The following is a 23,792-nucleotide window of genomic DNA, read 5'->3' on the forward strand; positions in this document are numbered from 1 at the left end:
ACCTCTTTGCCACCAAACAACATCTCTGGCACCTTGTGTATCTGTGGTTGTTTCATTTGTGGGAGGGGACCAAACAGCAAGGTCATCAATCTCATTGGACTAGGGAGGGATGGGAAGGAAATTGTCCTTGCCCTTTGAAAGGAACCACCTTAACATTTGCCTGAAGTAATTTAGGTACATCACAGAAGACCTAATCAGGATGGCTGGAAGTGGGTTTGAACCGTTGTCTTCTCAAATGCGAGTCTCGTGTGCTAACCACTGCGCCACCCCACTGGGTTTGTGTATCTGCAGCCAATGCACAATTACATGGTGCATAGGTTTAAAAGGATTGAGCAGGTACTGGAGTATCAGTCACCGGACTCACTCTGAAGAAGGCTGGACAATACACAGCCGAAATATTGAAAGACAAAGTGAAATTTGCGCAGCTGCACACCCAGAATTTTATGAGACAATCATTGTGCCATGAAAAGATGAAGATGCACAGATCAAATTTTGATTCCAGTTTTTACATAAACTGCACAATCATACTGTGTATATAATACATCATTTATCAAGCCTATGCCTTTTTTCTTTGTGTGTGTGTCTCCGGCATAATGAATTGTTCCTGTTGTGGAGCACAGATAGTATGAACTGCTTCATCTTCATCATACCTTCTATTTTTCCAATACTCTTAAAATGGTTCCGAGACGAACAATTTCTCACTCATCATCTCTGATTCTTGCAGTGTCACCAACTATCACTCCTTCCAGAACTGACACTCAGGGTACAGCCATACACCATTGGCACATTTTTGTGGAGGGCTCTCTCTTGTGGTTTATTGGCTTAAGCTATGTTCCCCAGACAAAAATTCCACAAGGCATATAATGTTATAAATGAAGATACAATTTCCTTTTGTAATGAAAAATGCTTCTAAGTGTTAAACATGCTTAAATAAGCTTCTTGCTCAGTTTATCAAGCTGACTCTTGTCCTACCCAGACCTCACAACATTTTCAACAAGTTGTTTCATTATCTGCCATTCTATATCTGCATCTACATTCTGCAAGTATAGTGACCCAAAAATCTAACAAGGGTACTAGTAACTTTCCCTTGTTAGCAACTATAATAAAGATTTTTTTCGGGCTATCCTGATCTTTTGTCAGTGTAATTATATCATATGAATCTGATGATTGTTTTATAATTTTTTCTTTGATGTGCTGGTGTTCGAATGAGTGGTGGAAAACAGGTAGAAAACCCAACAGGGAATCATTTCAGCTGTGTAGCTATTCTCAGGTTGAGGGAGAAACGCTATTTAGTATGAGTATACCACCAATGTGATGTAACTGATCTCTGCACCAACTGTTGATCACACTGTCAGATGCTGGAGCTTATACAGAAGTGGTCACCTTAGACTATGATACCGAGTGTTAATGTATTCAGAGACTTTATTACACATTTGGCATAAATTGTGCAGGATTCATAAGTATGTTTAACTTAGGATATCAATATTTTTAATGAGAAATTCTGAATAAAAACAGTGTTACAAAGTTATACTCATAATCAGCATGTTGCAGAATTCTTCTAAAGATTTAAATTGATAAGAAACTCTACAGCTTTTTCTAAAATAATTTGAGAAGCATACTCTGGTTGATAGGCCAGACAAACAAGTGTTTTCTGAGTAGAACAGCAGCCTTTTCAACAGTTGCAGAGGCAACAGTCTGCATGATTGAATGACCTTGGCCTTGTAACATGAACCAAAACGGCCTTGCTGTGCTGGTATTGTGAATGGCTGAAAGCAAGGGAAAAGTACAGCTCTACTGTATAACTAAATGATTATGACATCCTCTGGGGTAAAATACTCCAGGGGAGAAATAGTCCCCTATTTGGATCCCCAGATGGAGACTACTCAGGAGGATACAGAAGTCAGGAGCAACAAAACTGGCTTCTATGGATTGTAGAATGGAAAGTTAGATCCCTTAATCAGGTAGGTTGACCAGATAATTTAAAAAGGGAAATGGATAGCTTGAAGTTAGGTATAGTGGGAATCAGTGAAGTTCGGTGGCACCAGGAACAGGACTTCTGGTAGGTGAATACAGTGTTATACACATAATCAGATAGGGGTAATGCAGGAGTAGGTTTAATAATGAATAAGAAAACAAGAATGTGAGTAAGCTACTATGAACAGCGCAGTGAACGCATTATCGTAGCCAAGATAGACACAAAACCCACTCCCACCACAGTAGTACAAATTTATATGCCGATTAGCTCTGGAGATGGTAAAGTGACTGAAGAAATGTATGATCAAATAAAAGAAATTATTCACATAGTTAAGCGAGATGAAAATTTAATAGTCATGGGGGACTGGAATTCAATAGTAGGAAAAGGAACAGAAGTAAAAATAGTAGATGGATACTAAGCATGAGTGGGGGAGAGGGGGGAGAGAGAGAGAGAGAGAGAGAGAGAGAGAGAGAGAGAGAGAGAGAGAGAGAGAGAGAGAGAGAGAGAAATGAAAGAGGAAGCCACCTGGTAGAATTTTGTACAGAGTATAATTTAGTTATCACTAACACTTGGTTTAAGATTAATAAAAGAAGGCTGTATACTTGAAAGAGACCTGGAGACACTGGAAGGTTTCAGATTCATTATTCAATGGTAAGACAGAGATTTCTGAACCAGATTTTAAATTATAGACCTCTCCATGGGCAGATGTGGACTCTGACAATTTATTTCTTACGACCTATTGATTAAAGTAAAGAAAGTGCAAAAAGGTAGGAAATTGAGGAGATAGGACCTGGATAATTTGAAAGAACCAGAGGTTGTTTAGAGTCTCAGAGGAAGCATTAGGGATGATTGACTACAACAGGGGATAGGAATGCAGTGGAAGATAGATGGGTACCTTTGAGAGATGAAATAGTGAAAGCCGAGAATCAAATAGATAAAATGACGAGGCCTAGTAGAAATCCTTGGGCGACACAGGATATACTCAAATTAACTGATGAAAGAGAAAATATAAAAATGCAGCAAATGAGGCAGGCAAAAGGGAATACAAATGTCTAAAACATGAGACTGACATGAAGTGCAAATGGCTAGAGGACTAATGTAATGATTTAGAAGCATATATCACTAGCAGAAAGAGATATATCACCTACAGGGAAATTAAAGAGGCCTTTGGAGAAAAGAACGAGCTTTATGAACATTAAGAGCTTTGTTGGAATATCAGACCTAAACAAAGATGGGAAAGCTGAACAGTGGAAGGATTATATAGAGGGTCTCTGCAAGGGAGAAGAATTTGCAAACAATATTGTAGAAACAGAAGAGAAGATAGATGAAAATGAGAAGGGAGACATGATACTGCGAGAAGAATTTGACAGAACACTGAAAGACCTAAGCTGAAACATGGGCGCAAGAGTAGACAACACCCCGTCAAACCTATTGATAGTTTTGGGAGAGCCAGCCATGCCAAAACTCTTCCATCTTGTGTGCAAGACATATAAGACAGGCAAACCCTCAGACTTTGAAAAGAATATAAGCATTCCAATTCCAAACACAGATGTGAATATTACCAAACCATCAGTTTTAATGCACTTAGAAGATAGGTTACGGAAAGCACACCCATGTTTATAGCCATTGGAGATTAGAGAAAGCTTTTGACAATGTTGACTGGAATACTCTCTTTCAAGTTCTGAAGGTAGCAGGGGTAAAATCCGTGGACGAAAATGCACTATTTACAGCTTGCACAGAAACCAGACAGCAGTAATAAACGTTGAGGGACATGAAAAGGAAGCAATGATTGAGAAGGGAGTGAGACAGGGTTGTAGCCTATCTCCAATTTTATTTAATCTGTACATTGAACAAACAGTAAAGGAAATCAAAGAAAAATTTTGGAAGTAAATTAAAAGTTCAGGAAGAAGAAATAAAAACTTTGAGGTTTGCCAATGACACTGTAATTCTGTCAGAGACATCAAAAGATTTGGAAGAACAGTTGAATGGAATGGCTAGTGTCTTGAAAGTTGGATATAAGATGAACATCAACAAATTCAAAGATAATGGAATGTAGTTGAATTAAATCAGGTGAAGCTAAGGGCATTACATTAGGAAACTAGACATGTAAAATAGTAGATTGGTTTTGTTATATGGACAGTAAAAGAATGGATGATGGGCAAAGTAGATAGGATATAAAATGCAGACTGGCAATGGCAAGAAAAGCATTTCTGTAGAAGAGAAATTTGTTAACATCAAATATAGGTAAAGTTTTAGGAAGTCTTTTCTGATGGTATTTGTCCCTGTAGTGTAGTCATAAATGGAAGTGAAACATCGATGATAAACAGTTTAGACAAGAAGAGAAAAGAAGCTTTTAAAGTGTGGTGCTACAGAAGAATGCTTAATATTGGGTGAGTGGAGCATGTAACTAATGAGGAGGTACCAAACAGAATTGAAGAGAAATGTAATTTATGGCATAATCTGACTTCTAGCCGAAGGGATCAGTTGAAAGGACGTATTCGGAGACATCAAGGGATCACCACCTTAGTATTGGAAGGAAGTGTGGGGGGTAAAAATTGTAGGTGGAGATCAAGAGATGAACACACTAAGCAGATTCAGAAGAATGTAAATTGCAGTAGTCAATCGGGAATGAAGAGGCTTGCACACGATAGAGTAGCACAGAAAGCTGCATCAAACCTTTCTTTGGACAGAAGACCACAACAGTAACAACAGCTCTGGGTACTTTTAGAAAATTTGTTGTACACTTTAATTGCTGCATAAACATGGATATTGTTAGTTTCTGTGGTAAGACTAGAGATGTACATGTTCTACTATTATACTCATGTTTCCAATTTGTTACAGATATGTTCAGCAACTATACTGTAAAAATATATATAAATTAATTACTGTAAGATCTTATATTTAATGGAAAAAAACCTTACTATCTACCCTTGCCACTACTCTGATTGCCTTCTTCTGAATTACAAAAATACCATTTACATTTTTGTAGTTTCCCCAAAGCACTAATTCGAACCCAAAACAGACTAAAAAATACAAAATATGCTATTCTTACATATTCTTAAGTTACAAGTGCCATCAGTCTCCTCAGAATATACATCACTCTGGAAGCTGCAAACTGCTTTCTCTTATAAAATGGATTCAGTTACTTATAATCTGTTGCTGCAAATTCCATATAGTGTTACAGTTCAGAGAGCCACACTGAGTAATCAACAGCTGAAGGTCTCGCTTAGATCACGGAAATTATCCATGTGTGAGAATGGTATTTGACTGCTGATAAAATGTTTCTAATGAAGAATTCTACAGTAGACGCTCCTATAACCAAACTGAGAGGTGCTTAACCTCTTCCTCCGATCTAGGTACCAATATATCTGTTGAAACATGATGTTTTCAAAAAATTTGACTAGTACTGGAATTAGTAAAATCTGTCTGCAGTTAACAGGCTCAGATTTTTTGCCTCTCTTAAACACCGGAGCCACGTTGAATGTTTTTAAGGATAAGATAAGATCCTCCCACGTGACATAAATTTACAGACTATGTTAATGGTGCTATGATACAATGTACTGCTTCTTTCAGTAGGTTATTCGACGTATTGTAAATATTTCTTACTATTTGCACTTTTCATTCCTAGGCGTACCTCCACAAAATTATTAAATGATGATCTGGCCAGATTAAGAGTGAGGTCAGTGTTAGTTGAGACCAAGATATATACTGATGAGCCAAAACATTATGACCAGCTGCTTAATAGCTTGTTTGTCCATCTTCAGAAATAAATACATCACTGATTCTGCATATCAGGGAAACAACACTTTGTTGGTATGTTTGTGGAGGTTACATCAGGCAAATCTGGTCACCGAGACATCAAAGTGAGTTCACTGTAAAGCTCCTCGAACCACTGCAGTATGGTTCTGTCTCCAAGATATGGACAATTATACCACTAAAAGATGGCATTGCCATCAGGGAAGACATCATGCGTGAAGGGATGAAGATGGTTGACAGCTGTCAGCATGTCTTTGATTACTACCACAGGTCCCAGGCAAGTGCAAGGGAATGTCTCCCATAGCATAATACTGCTCCCACCAGCCTGCATTCACGGCATGTACTTTTCGAGCCACCATTCACCTTGGTGACAGGATTTGTGGAGACGATTATCAACCTAGTGCAGCAAAAATGTGATTCACCCGAAGAGCCAAAATATTTCACTGATCGATGTTCAAATCCCGATGCTCCCATGTCCACTACAGTAATAATTAACGATGTTGGGTCAATATGCACACAACGCCACCAGGTGGCATCCTACGCTGCAGTGGGCAGTGCTCATAATGTTTTTGCTGATCAGTATATTTCTCAGTTTGACAAACAATTAAAATACTGCTCACATTACTTCAAAACTTGTGATTAATTTAAACCAAAACCAGGCAGTTAATAACCTGTTGGCCTTTACATAGCTTGTGTTTATATGACAGCAAGTGAGAAGGAAAAAGGAGAGTAAGTTTAGCTATAATATAGGTGAGTGGATGCAGGCAACGACAGTTAGGTAAATCAACACATTCACATCTCTCTCTTTCAAATTGAAGGAACATTCACTTACCTGAAAAGATGCTAATTTTGTCACATCATACACCAGAACAACAGCATGAACATTTCGATAATAATGTTGAACCATAGATTTACGAAAGCGCTCTTGTCCAGCTGTGTCCCACAGCTGCAACTGCAAACATCAAGCAATGTGTTAATAGATTACGTTTATAAAGATATATAGGAATAAGAATGTTTTAATTTAGATCTTGTAGGTTGAATGAAATATGTTCTGCTGTTTGCTTATGAAAAGAAGATAGGAGGAAAGGGCAGATACTTGGATTCCATGGGTATACCGGACAAGTAATGGAGAGAGTAATGCACAGATACTGAATTGAGATGTGGGAAGAAACAAATCCATGGCACCATTTTACTAAAAGAAGGTATCAGTTGATAGGACACATCCAGAGACATCAAGGAATCATCAGTTTGGTAATCGAGGGAAGTCTGGGGGTAAAAACTGTAAAGGGAGACCTAAGCTTGACTACAGTAAGCAGTTTCAGACTGTTGCATATTGCAGTAGTTATGCAGAAATGAAGAGACTTGCACATGGCAGATTAACATGGAGAGTTCAGATTGAAGATCACAACAACAACAACAACAACAACAACAGCAACAACGTCACTTCAAATGGGTCCCAGAGTTTTTAGAAAATTAAATATCCTAAATCAAAATATATCCAATTGTCAGTGACTTTTTTAAAAATAAAACTTCTGGTTGAAATAAGTACACTGTATATTTCAACAGCTTCATACATACTTTGTAGCTGTGAGCAAACTGAAACAATTTGTGCATGTTTTTTAGTCACATATATTGATGCACACGACGTTTCAGTCATATAAGGAATAACAGATTTCTGTTTCAATGAGAATCACAAAAATCTCATGTAGAGTAAGAGATTATTCCTGACTGTGACTATAAAAGATGGAGGAGTAACTGTGAGATAGCCCTTTAGTGCTCATTTCTGCTAGTGTCTGTCTTTAAAGTTGTGACCTTAGTAATTGGAAGAGTACACTACAGCTGATCAGGGAGAAGTTCAGTCCCACTATGACCATCTACATTTTTTCTTTCTGGGATGAAAACTTCTTCAGATATATTGATGACACATTTGTGGTGTGACCACACATCAGTGAATGGTTTCAGTAGTTCCTCCAACATCTGAACACTCAGCATCCCAGCACCAAATTAACCATGTGATTGTAAGAGAACAGCAAACACTCATTTTTGGACATCCTAGTCAAGCACAAAGCAGATGGCCCTATGGGATACTGTGTGTACAGGAAAGCCATCCACATTGATTTTCACCTGCATGCCTCCAGATGCCCTCAACCATCAGAGCATTAGTGTGTGCTATGCACCCCTTACACAGAACCTGTGCAATATTGGATGAGGAAAGCCTACCAAGGGAGGTCATCCACCTTAACAGACTCGAGAAGAGTGAATACGGCAAGAGACAAATTGAAGTGCTTTCTGGCAGAATGTATATGCCCAGCAAATTGAACACAACAAGGACACACAAGTGTGTGTATGCCATTTGCTGGGAAAGTATCAAATAAAATCAGCACAATCCTAGCTCCGTGTAACATTACATGTGTTTTTCATCCACCTCCAAAAACAGGTGCACTATCAGGTATGGTATAAGATGACCTGTGGCTCCATAAACTGGGTGTCTGGGGGATATTCACTGGACTTCCTACGGTAGTAATCGAAAGCAAAATGATAGCTGTGGACTATGTGAACATTATTGCAGACCGCAGCACCCATTTGTAACTGATGTCTTCCCTGACAGTGATGGAATCTCCCAGAAAGATAACTCTCACTACCTCTTTTCAAAAATGAAGTATACAGGATTGGCACAGGTTACTAAAAGTGGTGCTATGTAATGGAAATAAGAAGAACAGAGTGGAAGTAGACTGCCAAGCATTTGCAGACAATATAACCGTGATGATGGAGTTTCAAACTGTAATAGAGCACATTTATATTCTGAAGGAAGTAGCTGAATAAACATGGTTATAAAAAATCCTCTGAAAAGGCAGAAGAAGTGTCAAAAATATCAAAGACAACACACACCAAATGAATGCAAAATATGGAGCACTCATGGTCTAGACCAGTAGTTCTCAAACTTTTTTGGCAACAGAGCCCTTCTGAAATACTAAATATTATACACAGCCTGAAATTAAGCAAGACCTGGTTTTATGATCATTCTTTAATTATAATTGTTTAATGAAAATCATACAAAAATGGAGGCATTATATGCTAATTACTTCTACAACATACAAAGCAACACACAATAACACAATACACAAAATAACACTGTATTGATTCTATCATAAACTGATAAAATTGTTTCCATTTACAACTGTTTAATGTCAGACTTGACAGAAGAGAATTGAACACACGTCAGGTCAGTGTCCAGTCTACTGCAGTATCTTGTCAATGCAGCTGAGAATCCTGTTTCACACAAGTATGTTGCTAGGAATATGAGAAGAACAGTCAGAGCCTGTGTGGCCAGTTGTGGATATTCATCACAAGCCTCGCACCAAAAATCAAGTTACACTGTTTTGAAAAATGATTAAATCTTGAATTTGAAATCATTTCTAAAAAGACTTCATAGGTTTCATTCGACATATTTTCTGGCTTCTGCAAATGGGATACAAAAGGATTCTGAGCCCATGAATTCATATTCAGTTTTGTATTCTGCTCTTCAGAAAAATATGTCTCAACAGATGCACGGATACCATGAAGACATTGGACCAATTCTTCACATCTTCATCTACATCTACATCTACATGATTACTCTGCAATTCACATTTAAGTGCTTGGCAGCTCTGATTTCTCTTATTTTATTTTGATGATCATTCCTACCTATGTAGGTTGGGCTCAACAAAATATTTTCGCATTCGGAAGATAAAGTTGGTGACTGAAATTTCGTAAATAGATCTCGCTGCGATGAAAAACGTCTTTGCTTTAATGACTTCCATCCCAACTCGCGTATCGTATCTGCTACACTCTCTCCCCTATTACGTGATAATACAAAACGAGCTGCCCTTTTTTGCACCCTTTCATTGTCCTCCGCCAATCCCACCTGGTAAGGATCCCACACCACGCAGCAATCAGCAATATTCTAACAGAGGAGGAACGAGTGTAGTGTAAGCTGTCTCTTTAGTGGACTTGTTGCATCTTCTAAGTGTCCTACCAATGAAACGCAACCTTTGGCTAGCCTTCCCCACAATATTATCTATGTGGTCTTTCCAACTGAAGTTGTTCGTAATTTTAACACCCAGGTACTTAGTTGAATTGACAGCCTTGAGAATTGTTCTATTTATCGAGTAATCGAATTCCTACAGATTTCTTTTGGAACTCATGTGGATCACCTCACACTTTTCGTTATTTAGTGTCAACTGCCACCTGCCACACCATACAGCAATCTTTTCTAAATCACTTTGCAACTGATAGTGGTCTTCGGATGACCTTACTAGACGGTAAATTACAGCATCATCTGCAAACAACCTAAGAGAACTGCTCAGATTGTCACCCAGGTCATTGATATAGATCAGGAACAGCAGAGGTACCAGGACACTTTCCTGGGGAACACCTGATATTACTTCAGTTTTACTCGATGATTTGCCGTCTATGACTACGAACTGCAACCTTCCTGACAGGAAATCATGAACCCAGTCGCACAACTGAGATGATACCATAGGCCCGCACCTTGATTAGAAGTCGCTTGTGAGGAACAGTGTCAAAAGCCTTCCGGAAATCCAGAAACACAGAAGCAACCTGAGATCCCCTGTCGATAGCGGCCATTACTTTATGCAAATAAAGAGCTAGCTATGTTGCACAAGAACGATGTTTTCTGAAACCATGTTGATTACGTATCAATAGATCATTCCCTTCGAGGTGATTCATAATGTTTGAGTACAGTATATGCTCCAAAACCCTACTGCAAGCCAACGTCTATGATATAGGTCTATAGTTCGATGGATTACTCCTACTACCCTTCTTAAACACTGGTGCAACCTGCGCAATTTTCCAATCTGTAGGTACACATCTATCGGTGAGCGAGCGGTTGTATATGATTGCTAAGGCTATTGTATCAGCGTAATCTGGAAGGAACCTAATCGGTATACATCTGGACCTGAAGACTAGCCCGTATCAAGCGATTTGAGTTACTTCGCAACCCCTAAGGTATCTACTTTTAAAAAACTCATGTTAGCAGCTGTTCATGTTTCAAATTCTGAACTATTCTATTCGTCTTCCCTGGTGAAGGAATTTCGGAAAACTGTGTTCAATAATTCCGCTTTAGCGGCACAGTCGCCGGTAACAGTACCATTGGCACTGCGCAGCAAAGGTATTGACTGCATCTTGCCGCTTGTGTGCTTTACATACAATCAGAATTTCTTCAGATTTTCTACCAAATTTCGAGACAATGTTTCGTTGTGGAACCTATTAAAGGATTCACGCATTGAAGTCCGTGCCAAATTTCGCGTGTCTGTAAATTTTAGCCAATCCTCGGGATTTCGCGTTCTGCTAAACTTTGCATGCTTTTTCCGTTACCTCTGCAACAGTGTTCGGACCTGTTTTGTGTACCATGGGGGATCAGTTCTATCTCTTACCAATTTATGAGGTATGAATCTCTCAATTGCTGTTACTACTTTATCTTTGAATTTGAGCCACATCTCGTCTACATTTGCATAGTCAGTTCAGAAGGAATGGAGATTGGCATCTAGTGACACTTTATCCGCTTTTTTAAATAAAATTATTTTGTGTTTGTTTCTGGTGGATTTGGAAGAAATGGAATTGAGCCTAGCTACAACGACCTTGTGATCACTAATCCCTGTAGCAGTCATGATGCTCTCTATTAGCTCTGGATTGTTTGTGGCTAAGAGGTCAAGTGTGTTTTCGCAACCATTTACAATTCGCGTGGGTCCGTGGACTAACTGCTCGAAATAATTTTCGGAGAAAGCATTTAGGACAATATCGGAAGATGTTTTCTGCCTACCACCAGTTTTGAACAAGTATTTTTGCCAAGATATCGAGGGAAGGTTGAAGTCCCCACCAACTATAACCGTATGAGTGGGGTATTTATTTGTTACGAGACTCAATTTTTCTCTGAACTGTTCAGCAACTATATCATCGGAGTCTGGGGGTCGGTAGAAGGAGCCAATTATTAACTTAGTTTGGCTGTTAAGTATAACCTCCATCCATACCAATTTGCATGATTACTCAGCTTTTCACAATAAAGTTCCTGGCTGAGGGTTCAATGAACCACCTTCAAGCTGTCTCATTACTGTTCCACTCTCAAAGAGAGCGTGGGAAAAACGAGCACTTAAATTTTTCTGTGTGAGCCCTGATTTCTATTCTTTTATCGTGATAATCATTTCTTCATGTGTAGGTGGGTGCAAACAGAATGTTTTTGCAGTTGGAGGAGAAAACTGGTGATTGAAATTTCATGAGAAAATCCCGTCACAACAAAAAACGCATTTGTTTTATTGATTGCCACTCCTATTCATGTATCATTTCTCCCCTATTTTGTGATAATACAAAACAAGCGACCCTTCTTTGTGCTTTTTTGATGTCATCTGTCAGTCCCACCTCATGCAGATCCCAGACTGCACAGCAGTACTCCAGAATAGGGCGGACAAGCATGGTGATGGTGTAAGCAGTCCCTTTAGTAGACCTGTTGGACCTTCTAAGTGTTCTGCCAATGAATCACAGTCTTTGGTTTACTCTACCCATAACATTTTCTATGTGATTGTTCCAATTTAGGTTATTTGTAATTGTAGTCCCTAGGTATTTAGTTGAATTTGCAACCTTCAGATATGTGTGACTTACCACGTAATCGAAATTTAGTGGATTTCTTTTAGTACCCATGTGAATAACTTCACACTTTCCTTTATTCAGGGTCAATTGCCACTTTTCACACCATACAGATATCTTATCAAAATTCAAATACACTTTGTGATCAAAAGTATCTGGACACCCCCCAAAACATACAATTTTCATATTAGCTGCATTGTACTGACACCTACTACCATGTACTCCAATTAACAACATCAGTAGCCATTATACATCATGAGAGAGCAGATTGGGGTGCTCCGCGTAACTCACAGACTTCGAACGTGGTCGGGTGATTGGGTGTCACTTGTGTCATATGTCTGTAAGTGAGATTTCCGCACTCCTAAACGTCCCTAGATTCACTGCTTCCGATGTGGTAGTGAAGTGGAAACGTGAAGGGTCATGTACAGCACAAAAGCGTACGGGCCGACCACGCCTGTTGACTGACAAGACTGCCGGCCAGGGTGGCCAAGCGGGTCTAGGCGCTACAGTCTGGAACCGCGCGACAGCTACGGTCGCAGGTTCGAATCCTGCCTCGGGCATGGATGTGTGCAACGTCCTTAGGTTAGTTAGGTTTAAGTAGTTCTAAGTTCTAGGGGACTGATGACCTCAGATGGTAAGTCCCATAGTGCTCAGAGCCATTTGAACCATTTTGAACTGACAAGAGCACTGACAGTTGAAGAGGGTCGTAATGTGTAATAGGCAGACATCTATCCAGACCATCACATAGGAATTCCAAAATGCATCAGGATTCACTGCAAGTACTACGACAGTAAAGCGGGAGGTCAGAAACTTGGATTTCGTGGTCAAGCAGCTGTTCATACGCCACACATCATGCCAGTAAATGCCAATTGACGGCTTGCTTGGTGAAGGAGCATAAACACTGGACGATCGAACAGCGGAAAAATGTTGTGTGGAGTGACGAATCACGGTGCACAATGGGGCAATCTGATGGCAGGGTGTGGGTAAGGCGAATGCCCAGTGATCATCATCTTCCAGTGTGTGTAGTGCCAAACAGTGAAATTCAGAGGTGCTATGGTTATGAAATGTAGATTAAAACTGAAGAAACTGCAAAAAGGTGGGAATTTAAGGACATGGGATCTGGATAAGCTGAAAGAACCAGACGTTGTACAGAGTTTCAATGAAAGCATAAGGGAACAATTGACAAGAATGGGTGAAAGAAACACAGTAGAAGAAGAATGGGTAGCTCTGAGGGATGAAGTAGTGAAGGCAGCAGAGGATCAAGTAGGTAAAAAGACGAGGGCTGCTAGAAATCCTTGGGTAACAGAAGAAATATAGAATTTAATTGATGAAAGGAGAAAATATAAAAATGCAGTAAATGAAGCAGGCAACAAGGAATACAAACGTCTCAAAAATGAGATCGACAGGAAGTGCAAAATGGCTAAGCAGGGATGGCTAGAGGACAAATGTAAGGATGTAGAAGCTTATCTCACTAGGGGTAAGATAGATACTGCCTACAGGAAAATTAAAGAGACCTTTGGAGAGAAGAGAACCACGTGTATGAATATCAAGAGCTCAGATGGCAACCCAGTTCTAAGCAAAGAAGGGAAGGCAGAAAGGTGGAAGGAGTAGGTAGAAGGTTTATACAAGGGCGATGTACTTGAGGACAATATTATGGAAATGGAAGAGGATGTAGATGAAGACGAAATGGGAGATAACATACTGCGTGAAGAGTTTGACAGAGCACTGAAAGACCTGAGTCGAAACAAGGCCCCCGGAGTAGACAATATTCCATTAGAACTACTGACGGCCTTGGGACAGCCAGTCATGACAAAACTCTACCAGCTGGTGAGCAAGATGTATGAGACAGGCGAAATACCCTCAGACTTCAAGAAGAATATAATAATTCCAATCCCAAAGAAAGCATGTGCTGACAGATGTGAAAATTACCGAATCATCAGTTTAATAAGTCACAGCTGCAAAATACTAACGCGAATTCTTTACAGACGAATGGAAAAACTGGTAGTTGAGACCTCGGGGAGGATCAGATTGGATTCCGTAGAAATGTTGGAACACGTGACGCCAATACTGACCCTACGACTTATCTTAGAAGAAAGATTAAGGAAAGGCAAACCTACGTTTCTAGCATTTGTAGACTTAGAGAAAGCTTTTGAAATGTTGACTGGAATACTCTCTTTCAAATTCTGAAGTGGCAGGGGTAAAATATAGGGAGCGAAAGGCTATTTACAATTTGTACAGAAACCAGATGGCAGTCATAAGAGTCAAGAGGCATGAAAGGGAAGCAGTGGTTGGGAAAGGAGTGAGACAGGGTTGTAGCCTCTCCCCGATGTTATTCAATCTGTATATTGAGCAAGCAGTAAAGGAAACCAAAGAAAAATTTGGAGTAGGTATTAAAGTCCATGGAGAAGAAATAAAAACTTTGAGGTTCCCCGATGACATCGTAATTCTGTCAGAGACAGCAAAGGACTTGGAAGAGCAGTTGAACGGAATGGACAGTGTCTTGAAAGGAGTATATAAGATGAACATCAACAAAAGCAAAACGAGGATAATGGAATGTAGTCGAATTAAGTCTGGTGATGCTGAGAGAATTAGATTAGGAAATGAGACACTTAAAGTAGTAAAGGAGTTTTGCTATTTAAGAAGTAAAATAACTGATGATGGTCGAAGTAGAGAGGATATAAAATGTAGACTGGCAATGGCAAGGAAAGCGTTTCTGAAGAAGAGAAATTTGTTAACATCGAATATAGATTTATGTATCAGGAAGTCGTTTCTGAAAGTATTTGTTTGGAGTGTAGCTATGTATGGAAGTGAAACATGGACGCGATAACTAGTTTGGACAAGAAGAGAACAGAAGCTTTCGGAATGTGGCGCTACAGAAGAATGCTGAAGATAAGGTGGATAGATCACGTAACTAATGAGGAGGTATTGAATAGGATTGGGGAGAAGAGAATTTTGTGGCACAACTTCACTATAAGAAGGGATCGGTTGGTAGGACATGTTTTGAGGCATCAAGGGATCACAAATTTAGCATTGGAGGGCAGTGTGGAGGGTAAAAAACGTAGATGGAGTCCAAGAGATGAATAAACTAAGCAGATTCAGAAGGATGTAGGTTGCAGTAGGTACTGGGAGATGAAGAAGCTTGCACAGGATAGAGTAGCATGGAGAGCTGCGCCCTTGTTGTTTTGCATTGCACTATCACAGCACAGGCCTATACTGATGTTTTAAACACCTTTGTGCTTCCCACTGTCAAAGAGCAATTCGGGGAATACAACTGCATCTTTCAACATGATCGAGTGCCTGTTCATAATGCAAAGTCTGTGGTGGAGTGGTTACACAACAATAACATTTCTGTAAGGGACTGGCCCGCACAGAGTCCTGACCAGAAACCTACAGAACACCTCTGGGATGTTTTGGAATGCCAACTTTATACCAGGCCTCACCAACCAACATCGATACCTCTTCTCAGTGCAGCACTCAGTGAATAATGGGCTGCCATTCCCCAAGAGACCTTCCTGCACCTGACTGAACATATGTCTGCGAGAGTGGAAGCCATCATCAAGGGTAAGGGTGCTTCCAAATATGGCAATTTATTATGTTCGTTTCTGAGAGCGATACCCAGTTCTAGATTTCACTATTTCTCATTATCAGAAACTTACTTGTCCAAGAATTATAATGATAGCAAATCTGTCAGTTTAATACAAGAAAACCGTAAGTCACATGTACAAATATATCAATAGGCAAACTTATTTAACCCTGAGCTGTCATGGCAGGTGGTCAGCCATGACCTTGTTGAAGGAATCATCCCAGCATTTGCCTGAAAAATGAAAACAGAATGGTCTGACAGTGCTGAGCCTCCACCATCCTCTAAAATCTGTGGCCAGTTTCTGAACAAATGTGTTACCTCAGCCAGACATACGTAACATACAGTTCTCCTATGTTATCGCTTCTTGTAAGTTTCTGAACAAATGTGTTACCTCAGCCAGACATACGTAACATACAGTTCTCCTATGTTATCACTTCTTGGAACAAGTTAGCTTAATAACATAAAAATAAGTACACATCGTTCCTTTTGTCTATTCACTGTGCACAACCCTACACACTTAAAATGAGTTCAATAACTTACCAGCATGCCTCTCAATTGCTTCAATGTCTTCCTTTAATCTGACCTGGTTAGGATCCCAAACACTCGAGCAGCAGAATGGGTTGAACACTCGAGCAGCAGAATGAGTTGCAGCAGTGTTCTATGCATGGTCTCCTGAAATTCTCCCAATAAATCAACGTAGACTATTCACCTTCCCTACTACGAAACTGCACTCATTTCATTTCATGTCAGCAACAGCCTCGCCACAATGGTAACACCAGTTCCCATCAGATCACCGAAGTTAAGCACTGTGGAGCTTCGCTAGCAGCTTCGCTAGCACTTGGATGGATGACTGTCTCGACCTGCTGAGTGCTGTTGGCAAATGGGGTGCAGTCAGCCCTTGTGAGGCCAACTGAGGAGCTAGTCGATTGACAAGTAGTGGTGCCAGCCTTGAAACTGACAACAAGAGTAGTGTGCTGACCACATCCTCCACCACACCCGCATCTAGTGATGCCCATCAGCAGAGTATGACATGGAGTTTGGTCGATACCATTGGGCCTTTGGAGGCCTGTTCGGACAGGAGTAATTTTCATTTCATATCACACTGCAACATTATGCCTGGATATTCAACCAATGTAACTATGTCTAGCACCACATCATAAATGCTGTATTCAAATACTACTGATTGTTTTTCTTACTCATCTGCACTAACCTTCATTTGTCTACATTTAGAGCAAGCTGAAAGCTGCTGTTCATCACCCCAAATAGAAATTCTGTCTAAGGCATACTGCATCATCCTACACTCGCTCAACGATGTCTCTCACACACTACAATGTCAGAAAACAGTCACAGATTTCTGCTCACTTTATCTGTCTGATCATTTATATTTAAGAGTCTTCCAAAAAAAAGACCATTTAATTATAAAAATTAAAAACACTCAATTTATTGGTGAAAACAACAATTTGTTACAAGCATGAAGTACTGCTCACTTCTCTAGGACTATATAATTATCTATGTATAAAAATTTGTTGTATCTGGCCATGTGCTTCAGAATTCTCATGTTATACTGTGTAATGAATGAAAAAAAATGTGAGAAAACAGCGTGAAATGTTCAACAATGAGTGAATAAGTATGCACAATGAAACTCGTCCTGGATGCCCATCAATCATCACAGAAGGTATTAAGATGGCAGTAAACAACAGAATCTTACAACACAGGTGGTTAACTCTCAATGAAATCCACATTATATTTCCAGAAATGTCTCTTTCTTTGCTTGGTGTAACTGTGTTGCAAAGTCCCACTTACAACAAAACTTGTGCATTGTGTGTTCAGTGGTAACTGAGTGACCAACACAAAACTCAGAGAATAGACTCAGTATTGATATTATTGACACAAGATCACACAAATGGAGATCCTATTTCGATTGGACTGCAACTAGCGAAGAGACCAGGTTATCTCGCATCACCCTAGACAGCAAGTGCCAGTCATTTGAGTTGCATCAAATCTCATTACCCAAACAACTCAGAAAATTAAAAAAAGACTCTCTCATCACAAAAGACAACTGACTTTCGTAATCATAAACATGTTCTTTTGATGCATTCCATGCTGAAAAGCACTGTGATCAGTGTAAATTGTTTTTTTTAAGACTGTAAGAAAACTACGGCAAGCCATCCAAAACAGGAGGCAAGGTATGTTTTCTGGAGGAATTGTGTTTCTTCATGATAATGTCTGTCCTCATTCTACTGTTACAACTCAGGAATTGCTTGATCAGTTTGGATGGGAAATTTTTGGTCATCCACCATATAGTCCAGACCTCACTCCTAGCAAATTCCAATTTTTTCCCAAGGTGAAAGAGTTTCCGGGTGGTAAAAGTTTTAGAAGTAATGGTGAGTTGGAGAACGCAACCATCAACTGGCTTAATGAACTGGTGGCATGAGATAAGTGGTTCTGAAGCTCGTGACAAGGTATGACAAATCTTTTAAATGCAGAAGGTGATTATGTAGAGAAGTGAAGAAAGCTTAACGTGTGTAAGAGAACAGTTTTTTTTTTTTCCAACAAATATTTAGTTTTTCTCATTCTGTATAAGTAAATGGTCTTTATTTTCCCCATGACCCTCGTAATCAGAGAAAAAAACGCGATCCTATCGCACTTCCCTGGGTCACTAATGACAATAACCTTGTCTCTATGAACATTCACCATCCAGAACAACTTGGTGGGATCTATTACTTAAGAAGTCTTTCGATTCACAGTCATATCTGATAACCTGTTTCATAGGCTTGGACAAGAGTTAGCACTATGTAGTGGGGCACTGTGTCATATGCTTTTCAGAAATCTAGGAATACTGAATATGTCTGTTGCCTTACAGCCATGGTTCACACGATGTAATGTGAGAAAAGGAGCAAGCTCAGTTTTGCATGAGTTATGCTTTCTAAATCCATACTGATTTGGGGACAGAAACTTTTCTGTTTTAAGGAAATGTGTTTGAACAAACAATATGCTCAAGAATTCTGTGGTAAATAAACATTAATGATAATAATCTGTAATTTAACAGGTCCATCCTTACAATTAGGCCTATATCCTTTTCATGTAACATAATCACCTGTGCATTTTCCCAATCACTTGGGACATTGCATTTGGAAGGATATTTGCAATAAATGCAAGCTAATTAAGGAGCCAGTGTCGAAGAATACTCTTTGTAAAACCAAACTGGAATGCAAAGCAGACCTGATGCTTATTTGTTTCCAACATCAGAGATGACTATTTCTATGTTGACTGCATGGGAGTCCAGGCAACAGTCAAACTATGGTATGTTTGTATGAGCATCCTGCATAAATGATGTTTTAAATGTGAATTTTAAAACTTCAGCTTCCTTTTGTTGTCTTTTGGTGCCACGCCAGACTGGTCCACAAGTGACTGGATAAAAGCCTTTAACATACTTAGAGTTGTTATGTAGGGCCAGAATATTCTCAGGCCGTCAAAAAGATATTTTACCAACATGTGGTGGTGGAAGTTGTTGTAAACTTTCGGCAACAATCTTCTTATAGACACATGAATTTACCTGTAGATGTTCCTGCATTCTTCTTTGAACTGAGAGTGCAACACTCTCTAAACCCTCAGCACTTTCTAAGTTTTATAATTAAACCACAGTGGGTCTTTTGTGTCCTTAATACATTTATTCGGCATGTACTTATCCAGAGTGTGAACTACACAATCAGTTTAAACTTTGCCCTTTTTCCTCTATGTTCATCGTACTGGAACTAAATTATGTCTGTTCACTCAGTACGATGCTAACAACTGCTTATCTGCTCATTTCAGCATAAAACTCTCCTATATTTACATTGATACTGCCCATATCTTCCCTTCTGCCTGCCTGAAAAACCGATTAAGCATCCACTGATGACGAATGAGATGTTTACCTCAGAAAAATGATGAGATATTGGTATTATGCAGTAGCAGTCACCTTTCTTTATTAATACAACCTACTCTGAGTTCTGTCTATGCAATATTTATGAGGTATGTTTTTACTGCCTGTTTAAATAAATGTGTTTCAGTTATTTTTTACAACTCGGGAAAGTTACTACACAATTTTAATTCCCAACACAAAATGCTGTTTAGAACCAGCAAATCTAACAAAACACAACACTTTTAAAGAAAATAAATTGTGAGAAAAATCAAACTCAGAACAAAATGCTGCTTTGTTTGTTTTTCTCCTTGGAGGTCCAAACTGGTACTTGTCACAAAACTTAAATAGAACTATTTTCAACTTTTTTCTGTTCACAAAATTTGTGTTTTTCAGTGACAGTCTTCAGTTTTTACTTTTTGTCCCATAACTGTGACCATTATTCTACAGTCATATGGTGATACTGGTTTGTTGTAGTTCAGGAAAACTGTAACATCAAGGATTTTCTAATAGTTTATCATTACTCAGTGGCCTCAAAGTTGACAAACATAAAATCTAACAGTTCTGTCCATTCATGACTCCTTCAGTACAGACAAATTAATAATTAGTACATGACAGAGGAATAGATTGAGAACAGAAGTCAATTTACTACACTTGAGAATCCTGATATATCACATACATTCGTCTATGAACCATGCATGCATGCATGAATCATGTTTGTTACATGAAACTGATAAGCTCTATCTCAACACTTCATGTTATGCAGATCAGCAATGAAAAACATACTTACCCTTTAGGTAATCACAGAACTTCTGTTTTTCTTCAACTATTATAAGAATATAAGCTGTGCAGTAGGTATCTTTTTATAACTTTAAATCATGTTATTGTGTTGGACATAAACAAAATATATTTTTTACTTCTTCCCCCACAAATTTCTGAGACTCCTTCCTGAAGGACCTATGCAATATGATTTATGTAAAAAATTAAAGCTCTTAGAAACCACTCAAAAATAAAAACTAAGCATAGAACGTATGCCATTACACCATATATAAAACACAGTACCACAGTAGTTTCTGCTTCCTTTGCTAGATATTGATTTTATCTTTTATTTAGATATTTCATTTATTTGCTTGTCCACGGAGCATGTTAATGACAGTATTAGACATATCAAGAAAAGCATTTCAAAAATATAACTGTGTATAAAAACAAATATAATTAAAGATAGATAGTTTCACATTCCATGGAACATTTGCACAATAAGTTGTAACAATGTGGATTGAGTAATTTTACATTCACTTCACAACTTAATTTTTAAGTATGGCTACATGTTATATATTTACACAGTTTCTTTTTTAATTTCTTTTTAAAATCTGTCTAAGATGCAGTAGAGAGAGAAATAAAGATAGACAGATGTACATAAATATGATAAAGCACATGCAACAAGGCTGTGGCAATGAAGTTGTTTCAAAGAAACTATCTGGTGTTTGCCCCAGTGATTAGGTAAAAACCGAAAAAAAAATCAAGAGGTTGTACAGGGATCTCAATCCTACTCATTTATAGGTCTACGAGATTTTTCTGATGAATATTACACAAAAAGGGTCATGGAAAGCATCCAATTCAACCTGCCCACTTTGCCCCGTCACGTAAGGGTGTTGTGTGACATGGTGTTTTTTTAGTTGGTTTGTGTTTGTAGATGTCATGTTGTAATAATGTTGTAGTATTTGGTGGTGCACTGTTGTGGTGGATGCCATGGTCTGAAGTTGTTTGTTACATGTGACATTCGGTCATTTGGTTCTCAGTAACCATTGGGTGAAGGTATTGTTGAAAGAGTTTGCTTTACCGCTATCAAGTTACTGTTACGGTTGTTTATACATTCCTGTTTCTGTTAGGCTTGATTAGTGTTGTGTGTTTTTTTTTGTATTTTGTTAGTGATGGGTACAATGGAGAAATTCAACAGTTATTCATTGCATGTTGTGATGGTTGATGACGACTATTATGTTCTTGCAGCAGTTTGATTTGATTGCTGACTATGTGAAGCATCAGGTTTGTAAAGAGAGTATGAAGTTGACTAGACTCCCAACCTCTTATTCCTGGGACTTATACATGCGGAGGTGTCGACACGATGACCTTCGGTGCTACATCTGGCATGGTGTGTGGTTCTAGAGATAAAGGTTGACCATTAGATGACTTTTACTTGCGCAAGACTTTTGTTATCAGTCCTCTTCACATTTCTGAGCATGAGAGATAGGAGTGAGAGTGTAGAGTGTGTTAAATTGGTTTTCTTTTAGTTGGGAGTGTGTAGTATGTTAAGTAAAGGGGGAAGTGGAGGGACAGCGGGGGAGGGAGGGGGGGGGGGGGGGCAATCCATATGGTTTGCTTGACCATTTTTAAATATTTTAATTTTTTTATATGTGATTGCTCTATATTTGAGAAGTTCAAAACAGTGTTTTTAAAATAATTTACCTTGCACTTTTACTGGATGGCAGCCATTTTTATTTGTAGGCGTGTGACAATTTTTCAGTCTGGAGACATTAGCGAAAATTAGAATATCTCTACACTGGGTTAAGTTACAGCATTGCAATTGATATGATTGTTTTTAGAAAAATGTCCTCTACAACATTGTCTATTACTCAAAATACTCTAAATTCAAAAATAACGAGTCAAAGTGACCTCCAAGGTTTCATATCCAAATTTTTAAAATCAACTTTTTAGGCCCAAAAATAACAAACAAGGAGCGATTTATGAGAGTCTATTTTTTTCCTATAGTTAGATATCATACACTACTAGGCTCATATACAGCAAGAACACATACAAATATTTCCTTAATTTTTTATGAATTTTTGAAATTTGAAAATTTTCACTTTTTGTGAAGTTTGGGGTTAATTATCTCAGGTGGTACTGAATATAAAAATATGAATTTTGCACAGTTTGTACACCTATATGATAGAAATGTACATTAAAAATTTCAACATTGATATCTGACTGTGAACAAAGATATGAATGTTTGAAAACGAGGAAATAATTCCAATTTCTCTACAACTGATCTTATGGCTGTTGCATATTAAAATGGTTTATTGTTTCATTGTAATACAATTTAACTGTGACACTATCACCCAATATTTACACTAATGGCCATTAAAATTGCTACAGCACAAAGATGATGAGCTACAGAGGCAAAATTTAACCAACAGGTAGAAGATGCTGTGATATGCAAATGATTAGCTTTTCAGAGCATTCACACAAGGTTGGCACCAGTGGCAACACCTACAATGTGCTAAAGTTTCCAACTGATTTCTCACACACAAACAGCAGTTGACCAGCATTGCCTGGTGAAACATTGTTACGATGCCTCGTGTAAGAAGGAGAAATATATACTAACATATTTATGACTTTCATAAAGGCTAGATTGTAGCCTATTCGGATTGCGGTTTATTGTATCGTGACGTTTCTGCTTGCGTTAGTCGAGATCCAATGAATGCTAGCAGAATATGGAATCGGTGGGTTCAGGAGGGTAATACGGAACACCATGCTGGATCCCAATGGCCTCGTATCACTAGTAGTCAAGATGACAGGCATCTTATCCGCATGGCTGTAACGGATTGTGCAGCCACGTCTCGATCGCTGAGTCAACAGATGGGGACGTTTGCAAGACATCAACCATCTGCACGAACAGTTCGACGACATTTGCAGCAGCATGGACTATCAGCTCAGAGACCATTGCTGCGGTTACCCTTGGTGCTGCATCAAGGCAGGAGCACCTGCAATGGTGTACTCAATGACGAACCTGGGTGCACGAATGGCAAGAGGCCATTTTTTCAGATGAATCCAGGTTCCATTTACAGCATCATGATGGTCACATCCGTGCTTGGCGACATCGCGGTGAACACACATTGGAAGCGTGTATTCATCATTGCCATACTGGCGTTTCATCCGGCATGATG

General features: G+C 38.9%; 1 protein-coding gene across 2 annotated transcripts in view; it reads right to left on the reverse strand.

Moving 5' to 3' along the window:
• LOC126281452 (putative Ras-related protein Rab-33) overlaps positions 1-23,792 on the reverse strand; it is a 122,573-nt gene that overhangs the window by 85,342 nt on the left and 13,439 nt on the right. For both annotated transcript variants that reach the window (XM_049980433.1, XM_049980432.1), the window contains exon 2: positions 6,564-6,683. In XM_049980433.1, the coding sequence (XP_049836390.1) occupies positions 6,564-6,683 (120 nt within the window). The remainder of the gene's footprint in view (positions 1-6,563; positions 6,684-23,792) is intronic.

This window comes from Schistocerca gregaria, chromosome 7, assembly GCF_023897955.1.
Source record: "Schistocerca gregaria isolate iqSchGreg1 chromosome 7, iqSchGreg1.2, whole genome shotgun sequence".
In the NCBI taxonomy this organism is placed as follows: domain Eukaryota; kingdom Metazoa; phylum Arthropoda; class Insecta; order Orthoptera; family Acrididae; genus Schistocerca; species Schistocerca gregaria.